Here is a 25,790-nt window from a genome sequence, read left to right on the forward strand (position 1 = left end):
GTTGCCTGACAAAAACTGTGTGGCAGCTTTCAATTATTTCTTGTGTTAGTGTGAAAAACTAAATGTACCTCAATCAACATTTATCATAGTTTCCACTATTTTCAGTCTCCATTTATTTCTTTTCATGCATAAAGGTCGTTGTGCAAGGTATCCCAGAAGTAGCTCGTGCAGTCATTCATATTGATGAGCAGAGTGGGAAGGAGAAGTATAAATTGCTGGTAGAGGGGGATAACCTGCGAGCTGTCATGGCCACCCATGGAGTCAAAGGAACAAGTACTACTTCTAACAACACTTACGAGGTAATTATGGTATTGCAGAAAGCTTAAGAGATGGATGTGGGTCTGTTGAACTCCTTGATTCAAAACTTGCCTCTGCATTGAACTCAATAAGTGACCTAAAGCGGAGCATTTGTCTCAGCTTCAGTCCACCCACTTGCACCACCATCTGCAATCAGGAGTTAATACTTCATTGGATCATTCTGAGCATTACAAGAAGGCAAAATAGTGAAGCCTTCTGGATTTGAACACTGAGTGCAAAAACTGAAACGTGACAATGATTGAAAGAGAAACTTGCATTCCTGAAAGTCATTGGTTGCAAGTTCAAGATTTGATGAAGGACAAGAGGGAGAGGAAACAAATCTATTTGGATAAATTATAGCTTCTTGTGGAAGCAAATAAACACAGCCACTTTATTAATTCAGCATAATATACTCTTCTAGGTTGAGAAAACTCTGGGTATTGAGGCCTCTCGAACCACCATTATCAATGAGATCCAGTACACTATGGTAAACCATGGTATGAGCATTGACCGGAGACATGTGATGTTGCTGTCTGATTTAATGACATACAAGGTATGTTTTTTTAAAATATTCATAGTTGCGTGATTTCCTGTAAATACATATTCCCCCTTCCCAGTCGACTAACTTTATCAGTATTTTTTTTTTCAAGCATGAATTAAAGTGTTAGCCCAGCTTCTCATTCTCCAACTTATGTCCAGAAGACTTGATACTTGTGCAGATATGTCTCATGACACATTCAAAGCTTCTGGAAGTTTCTTTAAATCTGCAAAGGTCATATTAGGTTCAGGGATATCACCTGATTACATATTACTTAATTCCACCAAAACAGGGGGGAAGGAAAGAAAGAAAGCAGATTGGCTGTTTTTTTACAACCTGGCCACATTTATGGTAGCTTACCGCTATTGGTTAAATAGCATTGTTTTAATTAAGTTTTAAGTTGTTGTTTTATATGCCTCAATGTTTTATTCCATTATATTTTAAATTGTGTTTTATTTTCTGTTTTAGGCACCTCCTGCCTTGTGTAAGCTGCCTGTAGTCCCTTTAGGGAGATGGTGGCGGGCTGCAAGAAAATAATAATAATAATAATAATAATAATAATAATAATAAGTGAAGTGGCCCAGTCATGTTACTGGGAAATCAAGGTTTTTAAACAGAGGCTAGATGGCCATCTGTTAAGAATGTTTTGATTGAGTTATTTCTGCATGGCAGGAGGTTGAACTGAATGGCCCGTGAGATCTCTTTTCAACTCTGTAATTCTAAAGGGAGTAAAGTAAATGGGCTGTTATTAGAAGACCTGTATGTGGCGGATGAGGAGGGAGGGAGAAGATAAAAAAGAAGGAAGGGAAAGAGGAAAAGGTATTAAGCGAGGGGAGGAGTAAGGAGAAAGAAGGAAAAAGAAAGGGGGGAATAATGAAAAAATAAGAGGAAGCGAAGGAAGGAAGGAAGGAAGGAAGGAAGGAAGGAAGGGAAAGAAAGAAAGAAAGAAAGAAAGAAAGAAAGAAAGAAAGAAAGAAAGAAAGAAAGAAAGAAAGAAAGAAAGAAAGGAAGGAAGGAGGGAAGAGGTATGAAAGAAAGCAAGGGAGAAGTATAGAAAGAAAGAAAAGAGAGAGCGGGAGAAGGTGTATTAAGGAAGTGGTGGAAGGAATGAAAAAGCTGCTGTTGCCAGAGCATTGCCATGGAGACATTGTGAAGTAGGCCCTCTAAGAGTTGGAGAAGAAAGAAAGCAGGTGGCAAGTGTCCCCTTCGACTCCCAGGCAACTTCGGGTATATCTGCTAGTTTAATAATAAAGTTTTAATGACATTGCGCTCTATCCCGGATGCTATTTTGAACAGACCATATACGTGGCCTGGTTCCTTGGGCTGAGATGGCACCTGCCCACTGCCAACAGTTGTTTTATAGACCATTGGTAATTTGCCCTCCTGTCATGTTCTTTTTTCGGACCAGGGAGAAGTTTTGGGGATTACTCGGTTTGGCCTGGCCAAAATGAAGGAGAGCGTCTTAATGCTTGCTTCTTTTGAAAAGACAGCAGACCACCTCTTTGACGCTGCATACTTTGGTCAAAAGGATTCAGTTTGTGGTAAGTTTTCCACATAAAGCCAGATCAAGAGAGATGCATGCCACTATATACAGCTCTATAAATTAATTCAAGTTATATGCCACTAAAATGAAACCAATGAAGCATCCAGGATGGGGTGGTTCCTGGAAATCAATCAGCTCTTTGCCTTTGTTTGTGTGTGTGCTTTGGCACGAAAAATGATCTTGAAGTACAGTAGAGTCTCGCTTATCCAATATAAACGGGCTGGCAGAACATTGGATAAGCGAAAATGTTGGATAATAAGAAAGGATTAAGGAAGAGCCTACTGAACGTCAAATTACATTATGATTTTACAAATTAAGCACCAAAACATCATGTTTTACAACAAATCGACGGAAAAAGCCGTTCAATACATAACATTATGTAGTAATTACTGTATTTATGAATTTAGTACGAAAACATTACAATGTATTGAAAACATTGACTACAAAAACATTGACAACTAAAAATTGACTACAAATAAGGATAGAATTACATAAAATGAATTTAAAGTAACAACATTTTCAGAAGTTAAAGCAATAAAAAGTTCAGTTCTTGCTGTCTAGAGAAACAGCTGGGGATCTGGGCGGGAGGCAGGCAGCGTTGGATAATCCAGAAGGTTGGATAAGCGAGACTCTACTGTATAGCATTCTTTCTCCTGACTTTTCAAAATCAGTGTAAGAAGACTTATTTTAAAACCTAGATACTGGCGATGGCTGTGCTGTACTGGTGTGGTATATACAACACCGAGTGGATTTTTTTATTTCCAAAATTGTATGGATATGAGATATGGTGTTATCATCACCAGGTCCTCTATTTCCATCTTAGGAGACTGCTCTTGAAGGAGATGTCAGCTATTCATCAGGTTGAGGGGTTAAAAACATGAAATTTTGTACAGAAAATATAAAAAGAAGTGGCTCAGGGAGGTGAGCGTGATGGTGAATGATATATATATATATATATATATATATATATATATATATATATATATATCAACAATGAAATTTACAGTAGATATAACAAGATTAATGAGGGAAAAGATTAAGCACTTTGGATATTATATATCTGCTGTATTATAAAGGTATTGATTTATTTTACAAAAATAAAAAAGTATTTAATAAAAAAATTCCAGTGCAGTCTATGGAATATAGAGCAACTGCTTCTGCTGGAGAGAACCCCACCTTACAGCTAGAAAAAAAGGCTACCAAATAGATCATGAAAAGAAATCAGGAACTCAGCATAAGAAACTTGCATTTTCCCCACAATCCTGACATAATGAACTTGGATTAGAGACATATTAGTCACTAAAGTAGGAGCCCCCAGTGGTGCAATGGGTTAAATCCTTGTGCCGACAGGATTGCTGACCAAAAGGTTGGTGGTTCGAATCCAAGGAGTGGGGAGACTTTCTGCCAGCTCTAGCTTCCCATACGGGGACATGACAGAAACCTCCCACAGGATGGTAAAACATCTAGGCATCCCCTGGGCAACGTCCTTGCAGACAGCCAATTCTCTCACACCAGAGGTGACTTGCAGTTTCTCAAGTCACTCCTGAAAAAAATGTGACTAAAGTTGCAGTGCAATGTTATTGGAGTAGCATGACTTCCAAAACATATAGGCCTCTGCATATTTAAGGATGTAATATACAGTAGAGTCTCACTTATCCAACATAAACGGGCCAGCAGAACGTTGGATAAACGAATGTCAAGGACAGAACGCCACAAGATCAAAGATAACAGAGTTTATTGGATTTACAGAACTCAAAATGCCCGTAAAAGACAAGGGCAAGGCAACTTTAGCCTTTAAAAACAAAAAGGGGCAAGAAAAACGTTCAAAAGATAAACCGGATTAAACCGGAGTTTAATCCGGGTAAAATCAAAACAGCTTGCTTCAGCCTGGGGAAAAACAAACAGAAGCTGGGAAACAAAGAGTTCAAAAGAATGCAACTAATTGGCAGCAGATGCCTCTCTGCTGCCAGCACTATGTTTTGAGTAACTAGGAGTCACTCCTTCACACAGCAAGGCAAATTTCCAATACAAACTCAGCAGCCAAGGATTGAAGCAGTAGCGTAGTCCCAGTTCGTTCCATAGGTCGAGAGGCAGAATCAGACGTTTGCAGTTTTCCAAGTTCAATAGGAGAAAGCGAGCCCGTAGTCAGTTTTCAGTCCGTAAATCCAGAGTAGCAGATGGCGTCCGTCAAGAAGACGACGGAAGGTCAAAGGTATCAGCACACGAAAACACACCAGTCTTCAGGAAAGCGTCCCACACAGATCCCAAGCGTTCGTCCAGATTACCTTGCCCAACGCAATTTGCAATTGCTCCCAAGCCTCATTTTATGCCAGTTACAAATCCTCATCACTATCAGCTGCCCTCCTTAACCCGGGTGTTTCCTCATCACTTTCCTCATCAGAGCTGGAACACCTCTGACTACGCCCCACAGCATCCCCAGCTGTGGATCCCGTCCCATCCCTCCAGCTTGTCCATGGGTCTAATCCTGAAGGTCCCCATTCATCTTCCATCCCATTATTGCCAGTGGCACCCAACTCCTCCCTTACCCGAGTCCAATCCATCTCATCCTCTTCCGAGCTAACCAGCTCTTCCTCCATTCTCTCCGTGAACCCCTTAAAAGACTCTTCGTCAGATGGTTCTGCAAAGATATCTCGCAGCCTCTTTCTTTCTCGCTCCTCGAGAGTATCTGACTCTCGAGGAGTCTTACGTCCACGTCTGCCAGAAACAGAGCCATGAGGCTCAATCATAACACTATCCCCTCTCACAAAGGCCTCCTCCCCCGAAGGCGGAGAGGTGGCAGTGATATCCTCCGCTATAGCATTACGACGACTGGAGGTATCCAATTTCAACAGCGAACGATGGAACACTGGATGGACCTTTAAACTAGACGGTAAACGCAAACGAAACGCAACGGAAGAGATCTTTTTAACTATAGGAAAGGGACCCAAATACCGAGGCGCAAACTTTCCCCCAGCCTGTTTAATATGCTTGGAAGACAACCACACCAAATCCCCTTCTTCCAACTCCTCCCCTGCCTGCCTGCGGCGGTCGGCCTGAGTCTTTTGCGTTGCCTTAGCTTCCAACAGTAAGCGACGGGCAACATCATGCAACGCAGCCATTTCCGAGGAGCGGTACACAGGGTCAGAAGAGACCACATTGGTCGACGGCGCCACACCTCCCCGTGGGTGAAAACCATAAGTCAGTTCAAATGGCGTATGCTGACTAGACGTGTGCACCGCATTGTTGTAAGCAAACTCCGCCACCGGTAGCCACTTCACCCAAGCAGTGGGTTGATCTAAACAAAAACAACGTAAATATTGCTCTAAGAGCCCATTAACCCGTTCCGACTGACCATCCGTTTGCGGATGAAACGCTGAAGAGACGTTTAACTTAGTACCTAAGCACTCATGGAAGTGTTTCCAAAAGCGTGACACAAATTGTGGAGCCCTATCCGAAATAATCACCTCAGGAGCTCCGTGCAAACGGTAGATGTGCTTAGTAAACAATAAGGCCAACGTAGGGGCCGCCGGAATGGTCGAACAAGGAATAAAATGAGCCAGCTTGCTAAATAAATCCACCACCACCCAAATACAAGTATAACCCCCAGACTTAGGCAAATCTGAAATGAAATCCATGGAAATGATTTGCCATGGCCTCTCAGGAACAGGTAGAGACGACAACAACCCTCTAGGGCGCCCAACAGGCGTCTTACTCTGCTGGCAAACAGCGCAGCTGTCACAAAAGCGCAGAATGTCTTGCCGCATCTTTGGCCACCAGTAGCTCCTGGTAATGAGCTGCACGGTCTTGAATCTGCCAAAGTGCCCAGCCATGGGTTCATCATGGTGGGCTCTAATTACCTCTAACCTGAGGGCCCCCACTGGTACATAGACCTGCCCCCTGCGTACCAATACTCCGTCTTGGTCTTGTAGGTGAGGCAGTATTGTACGGTTACCTGCTGACAACAGCATGAGTTGTTCCTGAGTCCACACATCTTCTCTTTGAGCCTCAATGATCTGGTCATGTAACCCGGGCTCATTATCTACAACACATAGAGAGGCAGTAGGCAAGATGGTTTGACATACTACCTGCTCATTGGTCTTAAACTCCGGCTTGCGGGACAAGGCATCAGCCCGCAAGTTTGCCTTCCCTTCCACAAATTGCACCTTGAAGTTAAACCTGGAGAAAAACAAAGCCCATCGGATTTGACGCTGGTTTAACTTTTTAGCTGTTTGTAAGTGCTCCAAATTCTTATGATCAGACCTGACCACGATTTGGTGTCGCGCCCCTTCTAGCCAGTGCCGCCACACCTCAAACGCCACCTTAATCGCCAACAACTCCTTCTCCCATATGGTATAGTTCTGCTCAAATGGTGTTAGTTGCCGCGAATAAAATCCACAGGGACGCAAGGTCCCTGAAGAATCTTTCTGAGACAATACAGCCCCCAACGCGTAGCTAGAAGCGTCCGCTTCTACCACGAACGGTTTGTCTACATCAGGGTGTGTTAGTATGTTGTCTGATTGAAAGCTAGATTTTAGTTGCAAAAACGCGTCGTGAGCTTCCCGCCCCCACACAAATGGCTGTTTCTTACGCAGGAGCTGCGTCAAAGGCACCGTGAGCTTGGCAAAATTCGGGATAAACTCCCGGTAGTAATTAGCGAACCCTAAGAACCTTTGCACATCCTTCTTGGTCTTGAGCTCCTGCCATGAGTTGACTGCGTCAACCTTATGTGGGTCCATTTTAAGTTCCCTACCTGACACTACATGACCTAGGAACTCCACTTCAGGCACATGAAAGACGCACTTGGAAGCCTTGGCGAAGAGCCCACTAGCCCGCAGGCGGTGCAGAACCTGCTTGACATGCTGACGATGTTCTTTCTCGTCCTTAGAAAAAATCAAGATATCATCCAAATAAACTACCACAAATTGATCAATTAGGTCCCTAAACACATCGTTTATGAACCTCTGGAAGACCGCGGGCGCATTGCAAAGTCCGAAAGGCATGACTCGGAACTCGTGGCATCCGAAACACGTGTTAAATGCCGTCTTCCATTCATCACCTTCCCGTATTCTGATTAAGTTATACGCCCCCCGCAGGTCAAGTTTGGTAAAGACCTTAGCCCCTTGCACCCTTGATAGTAGTTCCGAGATTAAAGGTAGCGGGTACCTATCCCGAATGGTGTATTTGTTAAGGATACGATAGTCGCAAACCAACCTAAGGTCCCCAGTCTTCTTGGCCACAAAGAATACCGGCGCCGCAGTTGGAGAGCTAGATGGGCGAATAAACCACTTGGCTAAATTCTCATCTAGGAACTCTCGTAAAGCTTGCCTTTCCGGTACAGTCAAGGCGTACAGCCTTCCCGCTGGCAATCTTGCACCTTCCGCTAGTTTAATGGCGCAATCATACGGCCTATGCGGCGGTAACTTGTCCGCTTCCTTTTTACAGAATACATCAGCGAACTCCCCATACTCATCAGGCACTCCCTCCATATCAGGCTGAGTAGTATTCAGAGTACAACAACCCTGCCTCTTTAAGGTCAGCTTACGTGCCACCCAATCCACTTGTGGATTTACTACGGCTAGCCAATCCATCCCCAAGATCACATCGTATCTGGGCAAGCTCGTAATATCCCACACAAACGTTCCCGTTACTCCCTGCACTTCCCACATTACTGCTGAGGTCTCATGGTTAACCACCCCAGTCTCCAATAGTCTCCCATCCGCACCTTCCACCCACACGTCGCATGCCTTGCGCACTATAGGAATGCCATGCTTCCTAGCAAACTCAATATCTACGTAAGAGACCGTAGCCCCTGAGTCCAGCAGTGCCAAAGTAGAAACAAGTTCCTTTCCCCCAACAGATAACGTAATGGGTACGAAAACATGCTTCTTCCCCTCAGCTGACTGCTTTAGAAGCCCTAATGCGTTGGACTCACGTCGCACTAGGGCTGGCCTTTTCCCGACAGCTGGGAAGGTTTCACATTACAGTTTTTGGCAAAATGCCCAGCATTCCCACAGTACAAACACAACCCCAGCTGCCTCCTACGGTTTTTTTCTTCAGTAGACAGCTTTTTAAAGACCCCAAGCTCCATAGGCTCTTCCCCCATCACCACAGGTGCCTTGGTTACATGCATAGGTGGCGCACACATTGCTTTTGAGTGCTTACGGGACTCGAACCTGGCGTCCAAACGCAGCACTTTAGCTACTAAGGCATCCCAATTTTCAGCCGGCTCCAAGCGTGCCAATTCGTCCTGGAGGTAATCACTTAAACCAGCAGTAAACAAAAGCATGAATGCATTTTCCCCCAATCCAGCTGGTGACGGTACAAATTAAACTTATTTAAGTAATCCAAAACAGTCCCCTTTCCCTGTTTCAACCGATACAGAGCCCACCCAGCATTCTCCGTACGGAGGGGATCCCCAAAAGTGTCAGTTAGAAGCTTCTTGAAATTATTCAAATTGTCTTTGACTGGGTCATTTCCCAAAATCAAATTGGTGGCCCATTGTCCTGCAGGACCAGTCAACAAACTCAAAATAAATGCCACCTTGCTAGTGTCCGTAGGGTAAGCATGAGCACTGAGCTGAGAAAAATAAAGCTCAACTTGTGGCAAAAAAGTTCAGCGTTCAGGGGTCAAAACATGTCCTTTAACAGCATGGGCTGCTTGACTGACGTTAAAGGCCGCCTGTAATTGGTCAAACTTAGCCTTTAACTCATCCATCGTCTTCCTGACGAGATTTATTACTGCAGTAAACTTTTTTATGGGCGTTGGGCAATCTGTCAAGGACAGAACGCCACAAGATCAAAGATAACAGAGTTTATTGGATTTACAGAACTCAAAATGCCCGTAAAAGACAAGGGCAAGGCAACTTTAGCCTTTAAAAACAAAAAGGGGCAAGAAAAACGTTCAAAAAATAAACCGGATTAAACCGGAGTTTAATCCGGGTAAAATCAAAACAGCTTGCTTCAGCCTGGGGAAAAACAAACAGAAGCTGGGAAACAAAGAGTTCAAAAGAATGCAACTAATTGGCAGCAGATGCCTCTCTGCTGCCAGCACTATGTTTTGAGTAACTAGGAGTCACTCCTTCACACAGCAAGGCAAATTTCCAATACAAACTCAGCAGCCAAGGATTGAAGCAGTAGCGTAGTCCCAGTTCGTTCCGTAGGCCGAGAGGCAGAATCAGACGTTTGCAGTTTTCCAAGTTCAATAGGAGAAAGCGAGCCCGTAGTCAGTTTTCAGTCCGTAAATCCAGAGTAGCAGATGGCGTCCGTCAAGAAGACGACGGAAGGTCAAAGGTATCAGCACACGAAAACACACCAGTCTTCAGGAAAGCGTCCCACACAGATCCCAAGCGTTCGTCCAGATTACCTTGCCCAACGCAATTTGCAATTGCTCCCAAGCCTCATTTTATGCCAGTTACAAATCCTCATCACTATCAGCTGCCCTCCTTAACCCGGGCGTTTCCTCATCACTTTCCTCATCAGAGCTGGAACACCTCTGACTACGCCCCACAGCATCCCCAGCTGTGGATCCCGTCCCATCCCTCCAGCTTGTCCATGGGTCTAATCCTGAAGGTCCCCATTCATCTTCCATCCCATTATTGCCAGTGGCACCCAACTCCTCCCTTACCCGAGTCCAATCCATCTCATCCTCTTCCGAGCTAACCAGCTCTTCCTCCATTCTCTCCGTGAACCCCTTAAAAGACTCTTCGTCAGATGGTTCTGCAAAGATATCTCGCAGCCTCTTTCTTTCTCGCTCCTCGAGAGTATCTGACTCTCGAGGAGTCTTACGTCCACGTCTGCCAGAAACAGAGCCATGAGGCTCAATCATAACAACGAATATGTTGGATAATAAGGAGGGATCATGGAAAAGTCTATTAAACATCAAATTAGGTTATGATTTTACAAATTAAGCACTAAAACATCATGTTATACAACAAATTTGACAGAAAAAGCAGTTCAATACGCAGTAATGCAATGTAGTAATTACTGTATTTACAAATGTAGCACGAAAATATCATGATGTATTGAAAACATTTACTACAAAAATGTGTTGGATAATCCAGAACGTTAGATAAGCGAATGTTGGATAAGTGAGACTCTACTGTACAAATGATATGTGTGGGAAATGTGGAGCTTTAATACTATCTTTTCTTAATTTTCTGTAGGTGTTTCTGAGTGCATCATTATGGGTATTCCCATGAACATTGGAACTGGACTTTTCAAGCTGCTGCATAAAGCTGTTAAGGACACGAATCCCCCAAGAAGGCCTTTAATTTTTGATAACCCTGAATTCCATATTCCTCTTAATACGTAGCAGCAGGACAACCCTGAACAATAAAATGTGTATTTTCAACTGGAGTGTGTATATAGGGCTAGGAAGCTGAATAAATGAGTGGGATTGATGTGCATAATAGATCCATTATTGGCACAAATATCTATCTGTCCTACTTTTAATCCATGGGGAAGTACAGTTGCTGGCATATGGTTTTGAGAAAAAAAAAACAAGGTTTTCCCTGTTACATTGAAAAGCTGTAATATGGATGTTAGGAACCTACATCTCTACGAAAGGATCATGCTCAATATTTTCACTTGGTTTTGCATTGGAAGCTTGAGCTATATTAAACAAGAACTCTCCTGCTTCTCTTTAGCAGTTGTGACAATATCTGTCATAGCCTTCAAGCTAATCTCGTTTGGCCAATGCAAGAAAAAAAGAGCCGGACTTATGTAACATGTTGCTTTTTTTTTTGTGCGTGGTCTAAGATGAGGTAATATTTTTGCCACTTCTTCATATAACCTGATTCAATGTAAATTTCATTGGAAGGGGAAGCGGGGAGAGACTGAGAAAAAGAACTGGAAATCCAAATTGGCCCTTGATAGTGATAAGGAGACTTTGGAACACAGAGAAGTTGGCATTCATCACAGTGAAGATTTTTTGATAGCTTAGCACTAGATCAGTGGTTCTCAACCTGTGGGTCCCCAGGTATTTTGCCCTACAACTCCCAGAAATCCCAGTCAGTTTACCAGCTGTTAAGATTTCTGGGAGTTGAAGACCAAAACATCTGGAAACCCACAGATTGAAGAACAACTGCATTAGATGATCATAAGTAATGCTGACTATCAGGAAGGAAAGGAATTTAGAAAATCATTTTAATAGCTAAAATTCAAACACTGGTTACTTCAGTAGGCTTGTAAATACAGGTTAGAGTTATATTAAGGATAGGGAAATTGGAAATGGCTGGAAATTTGGGGCTGGCGGGCATGGCACCTCTTCCACAATTCATTTTGTTATATTGGTTTGTTCCTAAATGCAGTTAACACTTCAGTAAATCAAGACTGTGAGACTTGGAGAAGACTGCTATATAACCTGTGATGCATACTATCAAAAGGTGTTTTGTTGCTTTCTTAACTATAAATAGTTAAGAAAGCAACAAAACATCTTTTGATAGTATGCATCACAGGTTATATAGCAGTCTTCTCCAAGTCTCACAGTCTTGATTTACTGAAGTATTTAAATAAATTGGCATTCTAGGATCTTTTTCCTTCATGTACCATAGGTTCTGAAACTGCACCAATTGTAAAGCAGAAATGTTTTTTCTTTGTCATTGATCTTTTTGTTTTATTAATGTTTTCCACTCTCCCAAAAATATAACAACATTATTGGATGTCTTTTTGAATAGCAGGATGGAAAGATTCCCACAAACAACCAGTTAAAGCTACTCTGAAGCAAAGTGGCCATAAACCAATATAAATCTAAATATGAATCATCAAACATTTCCAAAGAAAGGACATTTAGCAGAGTGTGAACAGCTAGCATAATATGTAGTGGCCTATTTTGTTGTTGAGTTGAACTTGTATCTTGTGTGAGCAGTCAATACGAAAAAAAGTTGGTACACTATAGAAATTTTTGTGAAATTGTTAACATTGATCTACATCAAGAAACCCATTCAAAGAGGAGGACCATAGGCCAGTATGTTTGCTGCAATCTGTATTTATGGGCTCACAATTTGGAGACTTATGTTTGAGTTGGTGGTTTATGGTTTTTCTGCCTGCATTATTCACACTTCGTTTTGGAGATAGATTTGACAACACACAACCTGACCTGAATCCAGAAGTTTTCCTCTTTCAAACTTAAAAAAGAAAAAAAATGTATAGCAAGAAACATTTGATGTGAAAAAGAGATATCTTCAAGATGCATATTTGGGGGTTTTTTATCATTCTGTTTGAAATTTCTATAAATATCTTAAGGAAAGTTATAACCACTTTACACATATGTATGTCTGGCATTCCTTGAAAAAAAAGCAGTGGAAACTAGGTCATTCAGTTGCATTCCACAGCTAAATTCATGTTTTAATTCCAGTACCTGAATGTATCTTTCCTCATGCTGCTTCTTAGTAGTATACCAAGGTATACTAGATAGAAATTATACTGCGTATTATAACTTAGTTTAAATGTCTTAGATCATAAATATATGATCAGATCTATAAAATGTGTCTATTAAAAATCTAGTTGATATGCCACATGCATGAGAAGCTGAAAGGTACTACAACGACAACAAAAAAATTGTAGCTAATCTTGGAAACCAAGAAACATATATGAACAATATACAATTCATTTTAAAAACACCTTTGAATTATCCTCTTTTTAACAGTAAATCGAATTTTCCAGCCTTTTTCTTTCAAAGAGCTTGAAGTCCTTAGGACTCAAATCACAAACACAGAAGGGGATACCAGTGAATACAGTATAAGTATATTTGTAGGATAGCTGCACGAAGGAAAACCTGGAACCTTCCCTAGCTAGAGTCTCCCTCTTACCTGGCCCTCAACACCATATATCTTCTCCCCAATAAAGTTAACAGTGACTTGAGAACAGGTGAGAATTGCTTTTAATTTCTAGATGTAGGAATGCAAATCCCAGCTATCCTAGCCAGCATAGGCAATGTTGAGGAATGATGGAAGTTTTAGTACATCGGCATCAGGAAAGTCTCACACTCCCCACTGTTGTTGCAGAGTCCATTGACAATGAAGTCATTAGGCACATCAGATGGTTAGCTTAGCCAGTCCAAATTACTTAAACTCAGTCTAAAAGACCTACAAAGTCATTTGAAAACCAAGACTACCACCCTTTTATTTGATCTTAAGAATTAGGATCAATTTGTGTAGCACTGTGGCTCTAAAAATGCTACATACCGTGTTTCCCCGAAAATAAGACAGTGTCCTATATTAATTTTTGCTCCCAAAGATGTGCTAGGTCTTATTTTCAGGGGATGTCTTATTTTTCCATGAAGAAGAATTCACATTTATTGTTGAACAAAAAAATGAACATTTATTATATACTGTACAGTAGTTGTCATCACAAACCAGCATAACCAGACAAACTGTGAATCCTATCAAGAATTTCTTGTTACTACCAATATTTCCATGTACAACTGGTATATGCATTTACCAATCCTGCATGCTCTGGTGTTCTCTTTGGCGGGCATGCTTCCAAACAAAAACTGCTAGGTCTTTCTTTCGGGGGAGGCCTTACATTTAGCAATTCAGCAAAACTTCTACTAGGTCTTATTTTTCAGGAATGTCTTATTTTCGGGGAAACATGTATGTGATAAGCTTTCAACTTGCCTGACATAGGTGTACTTTCAGCCACTGTGAGGCAAGCCAATGTAATGATATCAGGTGGAGGACCAGATTAAGACATTGTACGAGGGTTAAATGAAAAGTAATGTTTCCACCATCATAACTCCTCAACAGATGGCAGTACTGGTATGCAGCAAGTACTGGCTTGTTCAGTAGACTCTCCTCTACAGTTCCATTTGGCGGGAAGCCTTAGCATTGAACGGTTGTGTTGTTAAAGTGCGAAGTATGGAACCCTGTATAGGAGCCCCGGTGGCGAAGTGTGTTAAAGCACTAAGCTGCTGAACTTGCAGACCGAAAGGTCCCAGGTTCAAGCCCCCGGAGCGGCGGGAGTGGCCGCTGTTAGCTCCAGCTTCTGCCAACCTAGCAGTTCGAAAACATGCCAATGTGAGTAGATCAATAGGTCTACTTTAAGCATCTGTTGCGGGAAAGTAACGGCGCTCCATGCAGTCATGCCAGCCACATAAACTTGGAGGTGTCTACGGACAACGCCGGCTCTTCGGCTTAGAAATGGAGATGAGCACCAACCCCCAGAATCAGACATGACTGGACTTAACGTCAGGGGAAAACCTTTACCTTTACCTTATGGAACCCTGCGCAGACTTATCAGTCAATGCGACTTAAGCAACGTGCAGTCACTGAATTCTTGCCAGCAGAAAGTGTCACCCCAAAGGAGTGTTTTGAGGAGAAGCACTAGGGATGTCGTCCAGGCTGGGTGCAACACTGTCCATTTATTGAGAATCGATCAACTGGCCTCTAAATGCTTTAGCTAGGTAGACCATCTCTCTGTTGTGTGAATTAGTAGTGTCTCCAATTAGTAACTGCTTTATTTGCCCCTTATAACAAAAGTCAGGATGGTGTAGTGGTTGGAGTGTTGGACTGGGGGCCCTTCCACACAGCCCTATATCCCAGAATATCAAGGCTGCATCTTTTGTGGTGCAATGTACATCAATACCAGTGCTATATGTTTTCTGAGGGGATAGATGGATGAATTGATTGATGGTCAATAAATGGACAGTATTGCACCCAGCCTGCATGTCATCCCTAGTGCTTCTCAAAACACTTTCACATTTACACTGTCCCACAGCAAAGCATGTCATATCCATTAATTGGAATTTCTTCAACACATAGAATCGGGAAGAAGAAAATTCTATTGGATTATGAAGAAAGCCTCAAGGGCCAAGCTTCATGTGAACATTAATCATATCTGACCACAACAGTTATAATTTGCACATCTGGTTGAGACCAATGTAGATCCAGTAGCCAGGCCAACAACCACTTTAATATTTTTCCATAAGCAGTTGCCAATCATAGGATGGATTTGCATCAGGGATGAACCAAGATTCTTCCTTTTAGGGAATGCTTAAAGTAGCTCTCTACACTCATTGTGTCCTCCACTAAGTATACCAGACATAGTGGAATGCCAGTAATATATCTTTTTTATTAAGAATTCCAATTACAAATGTTGCCAGAAAATGGAAAAGTCTTCATCTGCTATGTCTGAATTTTCTTTGGTGACGGCTGCCTGGTTTAAGATTTAAAAGAGATTATACAGAGCCTGTGCCTCCTCTTGCTAAATGAGGATGGGAAATGGGGGAACAGCATTTTGACAGGTCCGGCTTGTAGCAAATTCACATTGCACAAAGATCATGTGCAGTTTTTGAAAATCCTTCCTACAGGGAAGATCTCTTTGTTATGGAAATCAAGGCTTCTGGAGCAACATACGGAAATTACAATACAAATGAAACTTCCACTAAAGATACTAAATTCTCTCTGAACTTCAGGGTTGAGTACTAAAAAAAACCATAGAAACTGGCCTAAAGTGATGCTATTTAGTAAAGGCCAAGAGATTTGACAAAACATTTCATTTGGGGTCGATCTGCTCTCAGAACTGTTTCTACATATTAAACATGGGCAGATTTTATTCTGTGACACAGCAAAACATGATTATGTTTGTAAATGCATTGAGGCTTCATGATGATGCTATTTAAAAACAACTCTATTGGACTCTCAATTTGTTTAAGTGGTATCATTTTCTATGCATTTCAACTCATTCCTTCATTTTTCTGGTGCGGCAGTGCAAAAACCTTTAGTTCCCTCTAGAATTTTGTAGAACTTCCTTGCTTTCCTGCTTTCTTTGGTCGTGTTTCTCAGTCTCCCGCTTGCATAATCTCATCTTGATGTGATGCTTCTGTCCAGATCTTATTTTTCCCATCCCATACCCCCAGTTTCTGGTTATATTTAGTGTCCCCACTCCCCACCCTTATCCCACACAGAGAACTCTTCCACCCTCTGGGCGGCTGTCACTGGTAGAGACAACACAACCCTAGAGCAGAGCCACATCAACCATATTGTGCTATTGGCTGAGTTTAATTCAACCCTCCAGGTTCGTGCTGAACTCTCCCTTCAGGGCTATTTAACCACTCGGGGGAAGAAAAAAGGATTATCTGTGTATCATGAGCTGGAATCTGATTGCCATCGCAGCTATTACTTTTGACTTGAGTGACTTCTGGCTGGAAACGGCTCCCCTATTGTGCAGGGAAGTGAGCTTATACTTTGTGTGACAGGATAGGTGACCTGCTCTTCTTGCTGCATCCTCCTAATCCTTATAAAGACACTTGACATAGTGCAGAGAAAATAAACATGTTGTGATGTCACTCATGACATGGATGGTTGAGGAGGGAAAGTGATAGGGTCAATGTGGGTGCAGAAATCTATCTCAGGCCAGCTGTGAGATTTACTGTTTATGTTAAGAGCAGTAATACTGCTGAGCATCCTGGGACTTTGTAAGATTCTTTCATTTATTATATTTTTCTTGATATTATTTTATTTTCAACATGTTTTAACTCACCCCAAGCCCTAGGGACAAAGTGAGATGAGAACTGAAACCACATATAACTAGAGAGATGTTTTAAAACAACTTCAAGAAATGTTCCTTTTCCATGAAGAGTGATAATTTATATTGCTTGCTGATCATTTTGAATATTTTAACATGACTTTAGAAGTCTGGATTTCTTCAAATTAATATATTGACTCAAGGGCATGGCATGGATTGCCTGCCCAAAATATTTTTCAACAAAAATAACAGGCATATTTGAATAATTTACTTACTTTTATAGATGTGTCTCATATTTAATCGTATTGAGTTGCTGTTATGAACCAAGGTAGCTCTACAAGAATATACATCCACTCCCAATTCTGGTCCAATTTACTGTCGTATCAATTTCTCTGAACTACGGTTCCCTGTGTGACAGAGTTCACTGCCTAAATTATGTTAGTTCCAGAGCAGGAACCACAGTTGCTCCTATACAGCAGCTCCTCATTCAGAAAGCTGATAATGACTTCTGTACATGTAATGAGGCTTCCCAGTCCTGTTTCATTAAAACATCAAGCCATCATGATCTATGCCAAGTTTTATCTAGATCAGTGGTTCTCAACCTGTGGGTCTTCAGAAGTTTTGGCTGACAACTCCCAGAAATCCCAGCCATTTTTACCAGCTGTTAGGATGTCTGGGAGTTGAAGGCCAAAAACATCTGGGGAACACAGGTAATGCCACCCCATGCCCCGTTTGAGTCTATATTTGACATCAAGTCACAGTAACACCCCCTCTCCCTAAAATATTTATAGTTCACTAGCTGTGCCCGGCCATGCGTTGCTGTGGCAAAGTGGTGGTGGTATTGGTTAAAAATTGTTGTGTAATTTTTATTTGACGTTATTTGTATTTTTTAATTAATTTTATTGTAAGTTATCTTTTTATTTATTATATTTTATTATTTTCTTGTATTATTTTTAGTTATTTTCTGTTATTATAGTATTTTATTGTATTAATTTTTTTAGTGTTTTTAATTATTTTTTAGGTTTTTTTAGTGTTTTTTATTGGGTTGCTAGGAGACCAAGTTGGAGGAGCATAGCCTTCTAACTGGCAACAATTGGATAAAAGCAATTATTCCTCTCCCTCTAATTAGGACTTTATTTTTCTTTTCTTTTTGTTGTATCAACCTGGAGGCATGGATGATGGGTTGTGTTGTCAAATTTCGAGGTTGGGGGGCCTGTAGTTTTGTTGTTTTGTGGGTCGCCGTGATGCCATCACTCTTTTATATATATAGATTAAGAGACCACAAGTAAATGCTACTGCTCAGTCGCATAGTCGTTTCCGACTCTTTGTGACCTCATGGACCAGTAAATATATGTGTTGTTGTTTTTTTCATTTTATTAAAAACCTTTTCTGGAGGTCCAAAGTTGCGAAATTTAATAAATTTAGAGCAGCGGTTCTCAAATTCATCAAAAATTCATCATCATATCTGTACCATTGTTTCCTCGTGGACTGTGCCCTCCCAGAGGGGTTCTCGGCACAGAAATGGTTCCTTGTATAGACTAATCCCCAGCTGCCATTATTCCCATCATGGAAATCTCCACCTGCAGGCTGTGACACCAAGGGAACCCTCAGCCAAGCCTCATGCAAATCCTGGACAGCCTTTTTCTCAGTCAATCAGGAGAGAGAGCAGAAGGTCTGAATAGCTGTCAGAACCGGATGTCTATATTACTAACAGAAAATAGTAACTACTGGCAATATTTACGAAAGAATAGCAAAAACAGGATTATAGATGAACATCAAAACAACAATAATGACTGCAGAAGATTTCTATCTGTTCAGTCTCTGCTTCAGTTGAGGAGCATATGCTTAAAAGTTCTATAAATGGGATCATCTGCATCTTAGATGAAGTTGTTTCTCTAGGAACTAGAGCTCAGACTGCTGTCGTCAAAAATAAATCAGATTGTATCTCCATATGTGATGGTTGTAGCCTATGGAGTTTGATATTTGTTATTTAATTTTTAAAGGCATTATATTATTTAGAATATATATTCTGTGATTGGTCAAGAAGCCATTCTAAATTCAGGTATAGGTTTTCTGCATATTTTTTCCAGTTGAGCATGGACATCTTTATAAGAAACTCAGAAGCTCAGTGGTTCTCAACCTGTGAATTCCCAGGTGTTTTGGCCTACAACTCCCAGAAATCCCAGCCAGTTTACCAGCTGTTAGGATTTCTGGACATTTATTTATTTATTTGCCATATTTATATCCCGCCTTTTTCTACCCTGGGGGGGGGGGGGGACTCAAGGTGGCTTACAAATGGCACTTATACAGTGCCATAGGCGTAAAACACAGACATGAAATAGAATTATAAAAATTAAAACAGACATAAAACATAATTAAAATACATTCCAATATAAGACACATCATCCAAACCAAGGTCTAAAGCCATTCCAAAAGGCATTGCACAATTTCCAGGTTAAAAAAAATTGCACTGCACCATTTATCAAAGGCCTTCTCCCAAAGCCAAGTTTTTACTCTTCCTAAAGGTAAGGAGGGAGGAAGCTGATCTAATATCGCTAGGGAGGGAATTCCACAGCCAAGGAGCCACCACTGAGAAGGCCCTGTCTCTCGTCCCCACCAGTTACACTTACAAAGGAGGTGGGATCGAGAGCAGGGCCTCCCCAGACGATCTTAAACTCCGAAGTGGTTCATAGTGGGAGATACGTTTGGACAGGTAGACTGGGCTGGAAAGTTTTGTAAACTAAAGCCAGCATTTTGATTTGTGCTTGGTAGCAGACTGGCAGCCAGTGGAGCTGATGCAACAGGGGAGTTGTATGCTCCCTGTACGCCGCTCCAGTGAGCAATCTGGATGCCGCCCATTGGATCAAGTGAAGCTTCCAAACAGTCTTCAAAGGCAACCCCACGTAGAGCGCGTTGCAGTAATCTATACGGGATGTAACAAGAGCATGGAAGTTGAAGGCCAAAACATCTGGACACCCACAGGCCGAGAACCACTGAAGATGGATTCCTTTGCCTGGTGATCAAAATCATCGCCATTAAAAAGATTCAAAGATATTTTGCCAAACTAAGTAATTTATGGAAAGTCACAAACATTATTTGTTGGGGAGAGCTGGTGGGGTGGACAAACTCTTCCCTGGCCTCACAACTGTCAATGGCACTTTTCACAGTCTCTTTCTATAAATCATAAGAATAGACTTCTTTTCTTTTGGTGGTAAATGGCACATTTCCACATCTCATTTCCTGTTTACATTATGGGAAGTATGCTAGAAATTACTTAACCAGAAATAAGTATCCTGCAATTGCAACCATTAAGTCATATATGAATATACACAGGAAAAAAATGAGGGTAGAAAGAAGAGAATTGGGCTCTAATACCTGTTTGTCTTTTCTCACTTGGAGCACAAAATAGTGACAATTTAAAGGAAGCAAAATGATTGCCTAATACATATTCAGTGTTTTTGAAAATCCACCCCAAGTAATCTTAATTTAGTAACTTACCTCTGCAATCAGAAAAAGGACACAAATGCTAATGTTACTAATTTAAAGATTGAGCTGTGATTCAGTAGGATGCTAGTTCAGATGCTCTTAGGAGGTCTTGTGCAAGCCAATGCATTATTTGCCTCGGCTGCAGATTTATAATGCCAAAATAATAATACTGGTCTTCCTAACTTCTTTATAGTGCCATTGGATTGCTGTGACGGCACTTATGAAGTCGCTTGAACACTGGAAATGTAACATTTGGTTTCTTCCTTAATGTCACTTCAAACGGGGAAATAGAAGCAAATATTGATATATCACAGAAGAAATGCTCAAGGCATTTTCAGAGAAGACAAAAGTTTCAGCAGACTTGCAAAATTTATCAAGGCATAGGAAGGGGGTTTCACAACACAAACAAAAGGGAAAGTCTTTGGGACTACACTGGGGAACAGCTTAAATTAGGAATTGCCTGTACTATACATTCCTGATGTTATGATGGAAGGATGGAGGCAAAATTCATTTTGTAGCAATAGCGATAAGTGTTCTACATGAACCTAAGCATGAATGGAAGAAGACATGATATCGTGTCTATTTGATAGTTCTGCACATGTACCTGATGACTATGTCATCTCTTCACCTGTCTGTCTGAATTTCAATAGTGCAGCCTTGAAATATATTCCTTTTTTCCAAAGTCCTTTACTACAGGAAGAGCTAAAAGGGGAACTGCTACTAGTCATGCTTCCGTCAATCTTGTCAATGGACTCAAATGAAACAGGATGTGGTTGTGTAATGAGTAGTAGAAACTCATTCAAATGTCATTGAGAGATCATTCTGTGGCTAGACATATATTTGTACATTTGATACTTCTGTTTTTGTGTCCAGCCTTTCCATCACTGGAGCTAATCGGGTTTTTTTATATATCCTGCTGTTCTGAGGTCCCAGGACTTTCCACAGAGCAAAGGCATATTTATGGGTGGAACCCAAACTGAAGAATTATGGCAGTTTGATACCACTTTGTCATTGGTCAATGCTATAGAATTATGGGATTTTGACCTATCAAGTGGACAGAAAGATTCCCTCCCTCCAACTATTTGAAGCTCCTTCTAAAAGAAATACTGTTTCATTCACTCCAGTTCTGGACAACTTTCTTCTCAAAGATTTGATACAATAAGAATGAAGCATTTTGGCGTAAAGTACTCTATCATCCAATATTCCTTCTGTCACCTTCGTTTTTCAAAAAAGTCTCTGACCACAAGACAGACTCATTACCTTTCTGAAGCTGTAAGATCGAATTTGGCCAATTCATGTAGCGGCAAGGATGGCTAGGCAACTGTATCCCGATTGCAGGTCTTGGACCACCTTCTCCAACCTTCAAAGAGAGGGTGCGATACTCTAATACTTATTTGTTAGATTTGGTGCTTTTCATTTGAATGGCATTACCTTCGCAACTGTGGTTGATACTTAAACTACTCTGCTTAATGACATGCCCCTTGTAACAACATCCTTGTAACAACACCAAAGCCTGTTGGAATGGCATCACAATGGCATGACATCACAAAGGGTTGTCCAGAGGTCTCAAATGTTAGTTTCAAGGCCTGGGATAGTCCCAACCTGCCCACCCTAGTCATAGTTTCCTCTCTTTCTTGAAAGCTTGGTGTGTGAATGCAGAGAATTAAGGGTTGTTGTATGTCTTTCGGGCTGTGTGGCCATGTTCCAGAAGTATTCTCTCCTGAAGTTTCGCCCACATCTATGGCAGGCATCCTCAGAGGTTGCGAGGTATGGATGAGAATTAAGCTTCCTGTACTAATATGACCAAAAGCAAAATCCTGAAGGCGTAAGTGGTGTGTAGTTCATTGAGCAGGAGCACAATACAAAACACACCAGACAAAGTACTTATATGCATTTCTACAGAACAAAGTGAACGGGAAACATGGATAAATTTCATAATGTAAGTTGTTCAGTAATGAATTAGTTATTCACAATACATAAATCCCCTCAGTGTTGCTGCCTTAATACCTTTTTATTTCGTTTGTCCTCTCCCCTCCCTCCCTAAAAGCAACAGAGAAGACGCTTCCCTATGTGAGCCAGAATTTGGTGCATAGTAAAAGCGAAACATCACCACAGAAGCTGAACAGAATAAAGGAGGAAAAGTAAGATGTCTCCCAGGACCATTGCATAGAAAAAAGCTTTTATATGGAAAATTGCTCTCATATACCCGAGACATCTGAGTAAAATTATTCAGGTTTACTGATTGACAATTATTTTCAAGATATTTCTCTAAAGTGGAGATGGTAGATTTCACAAGCCCTGGCACAAGCTTCACTTTTCTGCTATTTCCAGACTAAGTATGAAAAAGGTACAGGGCACTGACCAACCTCCGGATATTCCCTGTCCCTTCTCCACTTATTACTCCCTTTTATTTTTAGGAGAGTATATACTAGGACATCGTATAAACTGGCAATGAGAAAGGGGAGGATGAATTGGAGCTGTAAACTAGCTCTAATATTAAACTTGCTGTCTTCTCTTTTCTCTCTTCACTCTTCATTGTCAGTGAAGAAAGATGGAAGAACCTACAAATGGTAGAGTTTCTTCAATAAATCTTTTTTTAGTCGGTGGGTTGTGGTGAGTATTCCGGGCTGTATCATCATGTTCCAGAAGCATTCTCTCCTGATGTTTCTCCCACATCTATGGCAGGCATCCTCAGAGGTTGTAAGGTCTACTGGAAGCAAGTAAGTGGGGTGTATATATGTGTGTGTATGTGTGTGTGTAATGTCCAGGGTGGGAGAAAGAACTCTTGTCTGTTGGAGGCAAGTATGAATGCTGCAATTGGCCACCTTGATTAGCATTAGTGGCCTTGCAACTTCAAAGCCTAGCTGATTCCTGCCTGGTGGAAGGTGTTGGGAGGTGTTAGCTGGCCCTGGTTGTTTCATGTCTGGAATTCCCCTGTCTTTTGAGTGTTGCTCTTTATTTACTGTCCTGATTTTAGTTTTTAAAATACTGGTAGCCAGATTTTGTTAATTTTCATGGTTTCCTCCTTTCTGTTGAAATTGTCCACATGGCTTTTCTGTGTAATCTGACATGGTGGTTGTTAGAGTGGTCTGTGTTCTCAAATAATATGCTGTGTCCAAGTTGGTTCATCAGGTGCTCTGCTATGGCTGACTTCTCTGGTTGGATTAGTCTGCGGTGCCTTTCATGTTCTTTGATTCGTGTTTGGCCATTCCTGCGTTTGGTGGTCCCTGTAGACTTGTCCACAGCTGCATAGTATGGTAGACTCCTGCAGAAGTGAGAGGATCTCTCTTGTCCTTTGCCGAACATACTGGTAGCATTTGTTGGATTTTCTTAGTGGGTCTGTAGATAGTTTGTAGGTTGTATTTCTTCATCAGCTTCCCTATGCCATCAGTGGTTCCCTTGATGTAAGCTAAGAACACTTTTCCTCTGGGTGGATCTTTGTCTTTTCCTCTCATGACTTTTTTAGTCATTTAATTAATTAGTTAAAATGAATGAACAACACAGACTGAGAAAGTCCTACTTACACATTGTCAGTATGAGCAGTGAGACTAAACACTACTGATACTTCAAACAACCTGATCTGGGGTTGAGTGTTACTGATGTTACAGTCACCTCAATCTGAGATTAAGCAGTACTGATGACATAGTAACCTTAGCCAACAGGAGTTTGTTCTTGCTGTGCCAGGGAAGTTTTTAGATTAAAATATTTCCTGTGGAACTCAAAATAGCAACATTAAGTAAGAATGAACCTATTAATTAATACTGCTATAATTGTAACATGAGATCTAGGAAAAATCCCTAGAAACTCAAGTCACCAAAGAAATTGGCAGATTCAGGACAAAGCAAAATTATTTACTTCTTTTCTACACAATTAAATTATAGATTTCAACGTCTATAATTAGCTTTTTTAATGTTTGGATTAGAGAAGACTAAAAGAGGGTGTAGAATTAGAACTATAGAATTAATGCACTTTGACACCACTGTAAACAGCCACAGCTCAATATTATTGAATCCTGGGAGATGTAATCTGCACTCTTGGCAGAGTAAGCTAAAGACGGTATAAAACTACAACTTCCTTGATTATATAGCATTGCATCATGAGTTAAAGTAGTGTCAAGCTGCATTATTTCTATGGTACAGATGCACCCAGTTATCAATAGACACAAGTCATGACATATAGAATCATAGAATCATAGAATAGTAGAGTTGGAAGAGACCACATGGGCCATCTAGTCCAACCCCCTGCTAAGAAGCAGGAAATCGCATTCAAAGCACCCCCGACAGATGGCCATCCAGCCTCTGCTTAAAAGCCTCCAAGGAAGGAGCCTCCACCACGGCCCCGGGGAGAGAGTTCCACTGTCGAACAGCTCTCACAGTGAGGAAGTTCTTCCTGATGTTCAGGTGGAATCTCCTTTCCTGTAGTTTGAAGCCATTGTTCCGTGTCCTAGTCTGCAGGGCAGCAGAAAACAAGCTTGCTCCCTCCTCCCTATGACTTCCCCTCACGTATTTGTACATGGCTATCATGTCTCCTCTCAGCCTTCTCTTCTGCAGGCTAAACATGCCCAGCTCTTTAAGCCGCTCCTCATAGGGCTTGTTCTCCAGACCCTTAATCATTTTAGTCGCCCTCCTCTGGACGCTTTCCAGCTTGTCAACATCTCCCTTCAACTGTGGTGCCCAAAATTGGACACAGTATTCCAGGTGTGGAATGGGTTGCTTTTTACTGTTGTATTTATATAAGTTGCTTTTTACTGTTGTATTTATTTGTATTCCACTTTTCTCTCTGGATTGAGACCCAAAGTTGAACTTCCGTGTTCAGTATTTTCACAGGATAATCAAGGGAGGGGAATTGTTTGTTTTCTACTCTGTTTATTGGTTTTTAGAAACAGGATGTTGGGCTAGGTGTAAACATGGTGTGATGTAGCTGAACTTTTACATTCTTAAATTCATAAATGCTTTGGTTACTGACGAACTCTATGTAGGCAAAACCAAACAACCGGACTGACTTTTTATTCACAAAATAATTTATAATGGAATATTTTCTGTGTAGATTCTTGATACATGTGCTGTCAATTTGTGACAGGAAATGCAAGACATATCATAAAAAGGAGGAACTGAAGGGAAAGAGGGAAAGAAAGAATGTACCATGATCCTTGTCCTACATTTTAAAGGATCACGATTTGCATCTTTATGGATCTTACTGCATTCTATCCCACTCCTACAACTGTGTAAATATGCTTTATACCTTGAGGCCTGAATATCATTTATATTGCATCAGAAGGAAAGGGTTGATATCCAGGAGGCTTATGCTAAAATAAAAAAGGGTTAGAGGTGCCGCTACATTTCTTTCCCTCTCTACCTTTCTTCCTCCTTTTTATGCTGCAAGAGACTAACATGGCTACTTCTCTGAAATCTCCTATAACACATGTCAGAATCAATTAAATTATTGCACAATGAATTCAATAGCC

General features: G+C 41.2%; 1 protein-coding gene and 1 long non-coding RNA gene across 3 annotated transcripts in view; one reads left to right on the top strand and one right to left on the bottom strand.

The window, feature by feature from the left end:
- Nucleotides 1-10,787, top strand: part of polr3a (RNA polymerase III subunit A) — a 55,093-nt gene extending 44,306 nt beyond the window's left edge. The window contains exons 28-31 of the mRNA XM_062975872.1: nucleotides 135-299; nucleotides 719-850; nucleotides 2,244-2,376; nucleotides 10,540-10,787. Coding sequence (XP_062831942.1) covers nucleotides 135-299; nucleotides 719-850; nucleotides 2,244-2,376; nucleotides 10,540-10,688 — 579 coding nt within the window. The 3' untranslated portion in view covers nucleotides 10,689-10,787. The remainder of the gene's footprint in view (nucleotides 1-134; nucleotides 300-718; nucleotides 851-2,243; nucleotides 2,377-10,539) is intronic.
- LOC103279405 (uncharacterized) overlaps nucleotides 1-24,263 on the bottom strand; it is a 56,581-nt gene extending 32,318 nt beyond the window's left edge. For both annotated transcript variants that reach the window (XR_010004516.1, XR_010004515.1), the window contains exon 1: nucleotides 21,587-24,263. This is a non-coding gene — a long non-coding RNA (uncharacterized LOC103279405). The remainder of the gene's footprint in view (nucleotides 1-21,586) is intronic.
- Nucleotides 24,264-25,790: the final 1,527 nt, after the last annotated feature.

Source organism: Anolis carolinensis, chromosome 3 (genome assembly GCF_035594765.1).
Source record: "Anolis carolinensis isolate JA03-04 chromosome 3, rAnoCar3.1.pri, whole genome shotgun sequence".
In the NCBI taxonomy this organism is placed as follows: domain Eukaryota; kingdom Metazoa; phylum Chordata; class Lepidosauria; order Squamata; family Dactyloidae; genus Anolis; species Anolis carolinensis.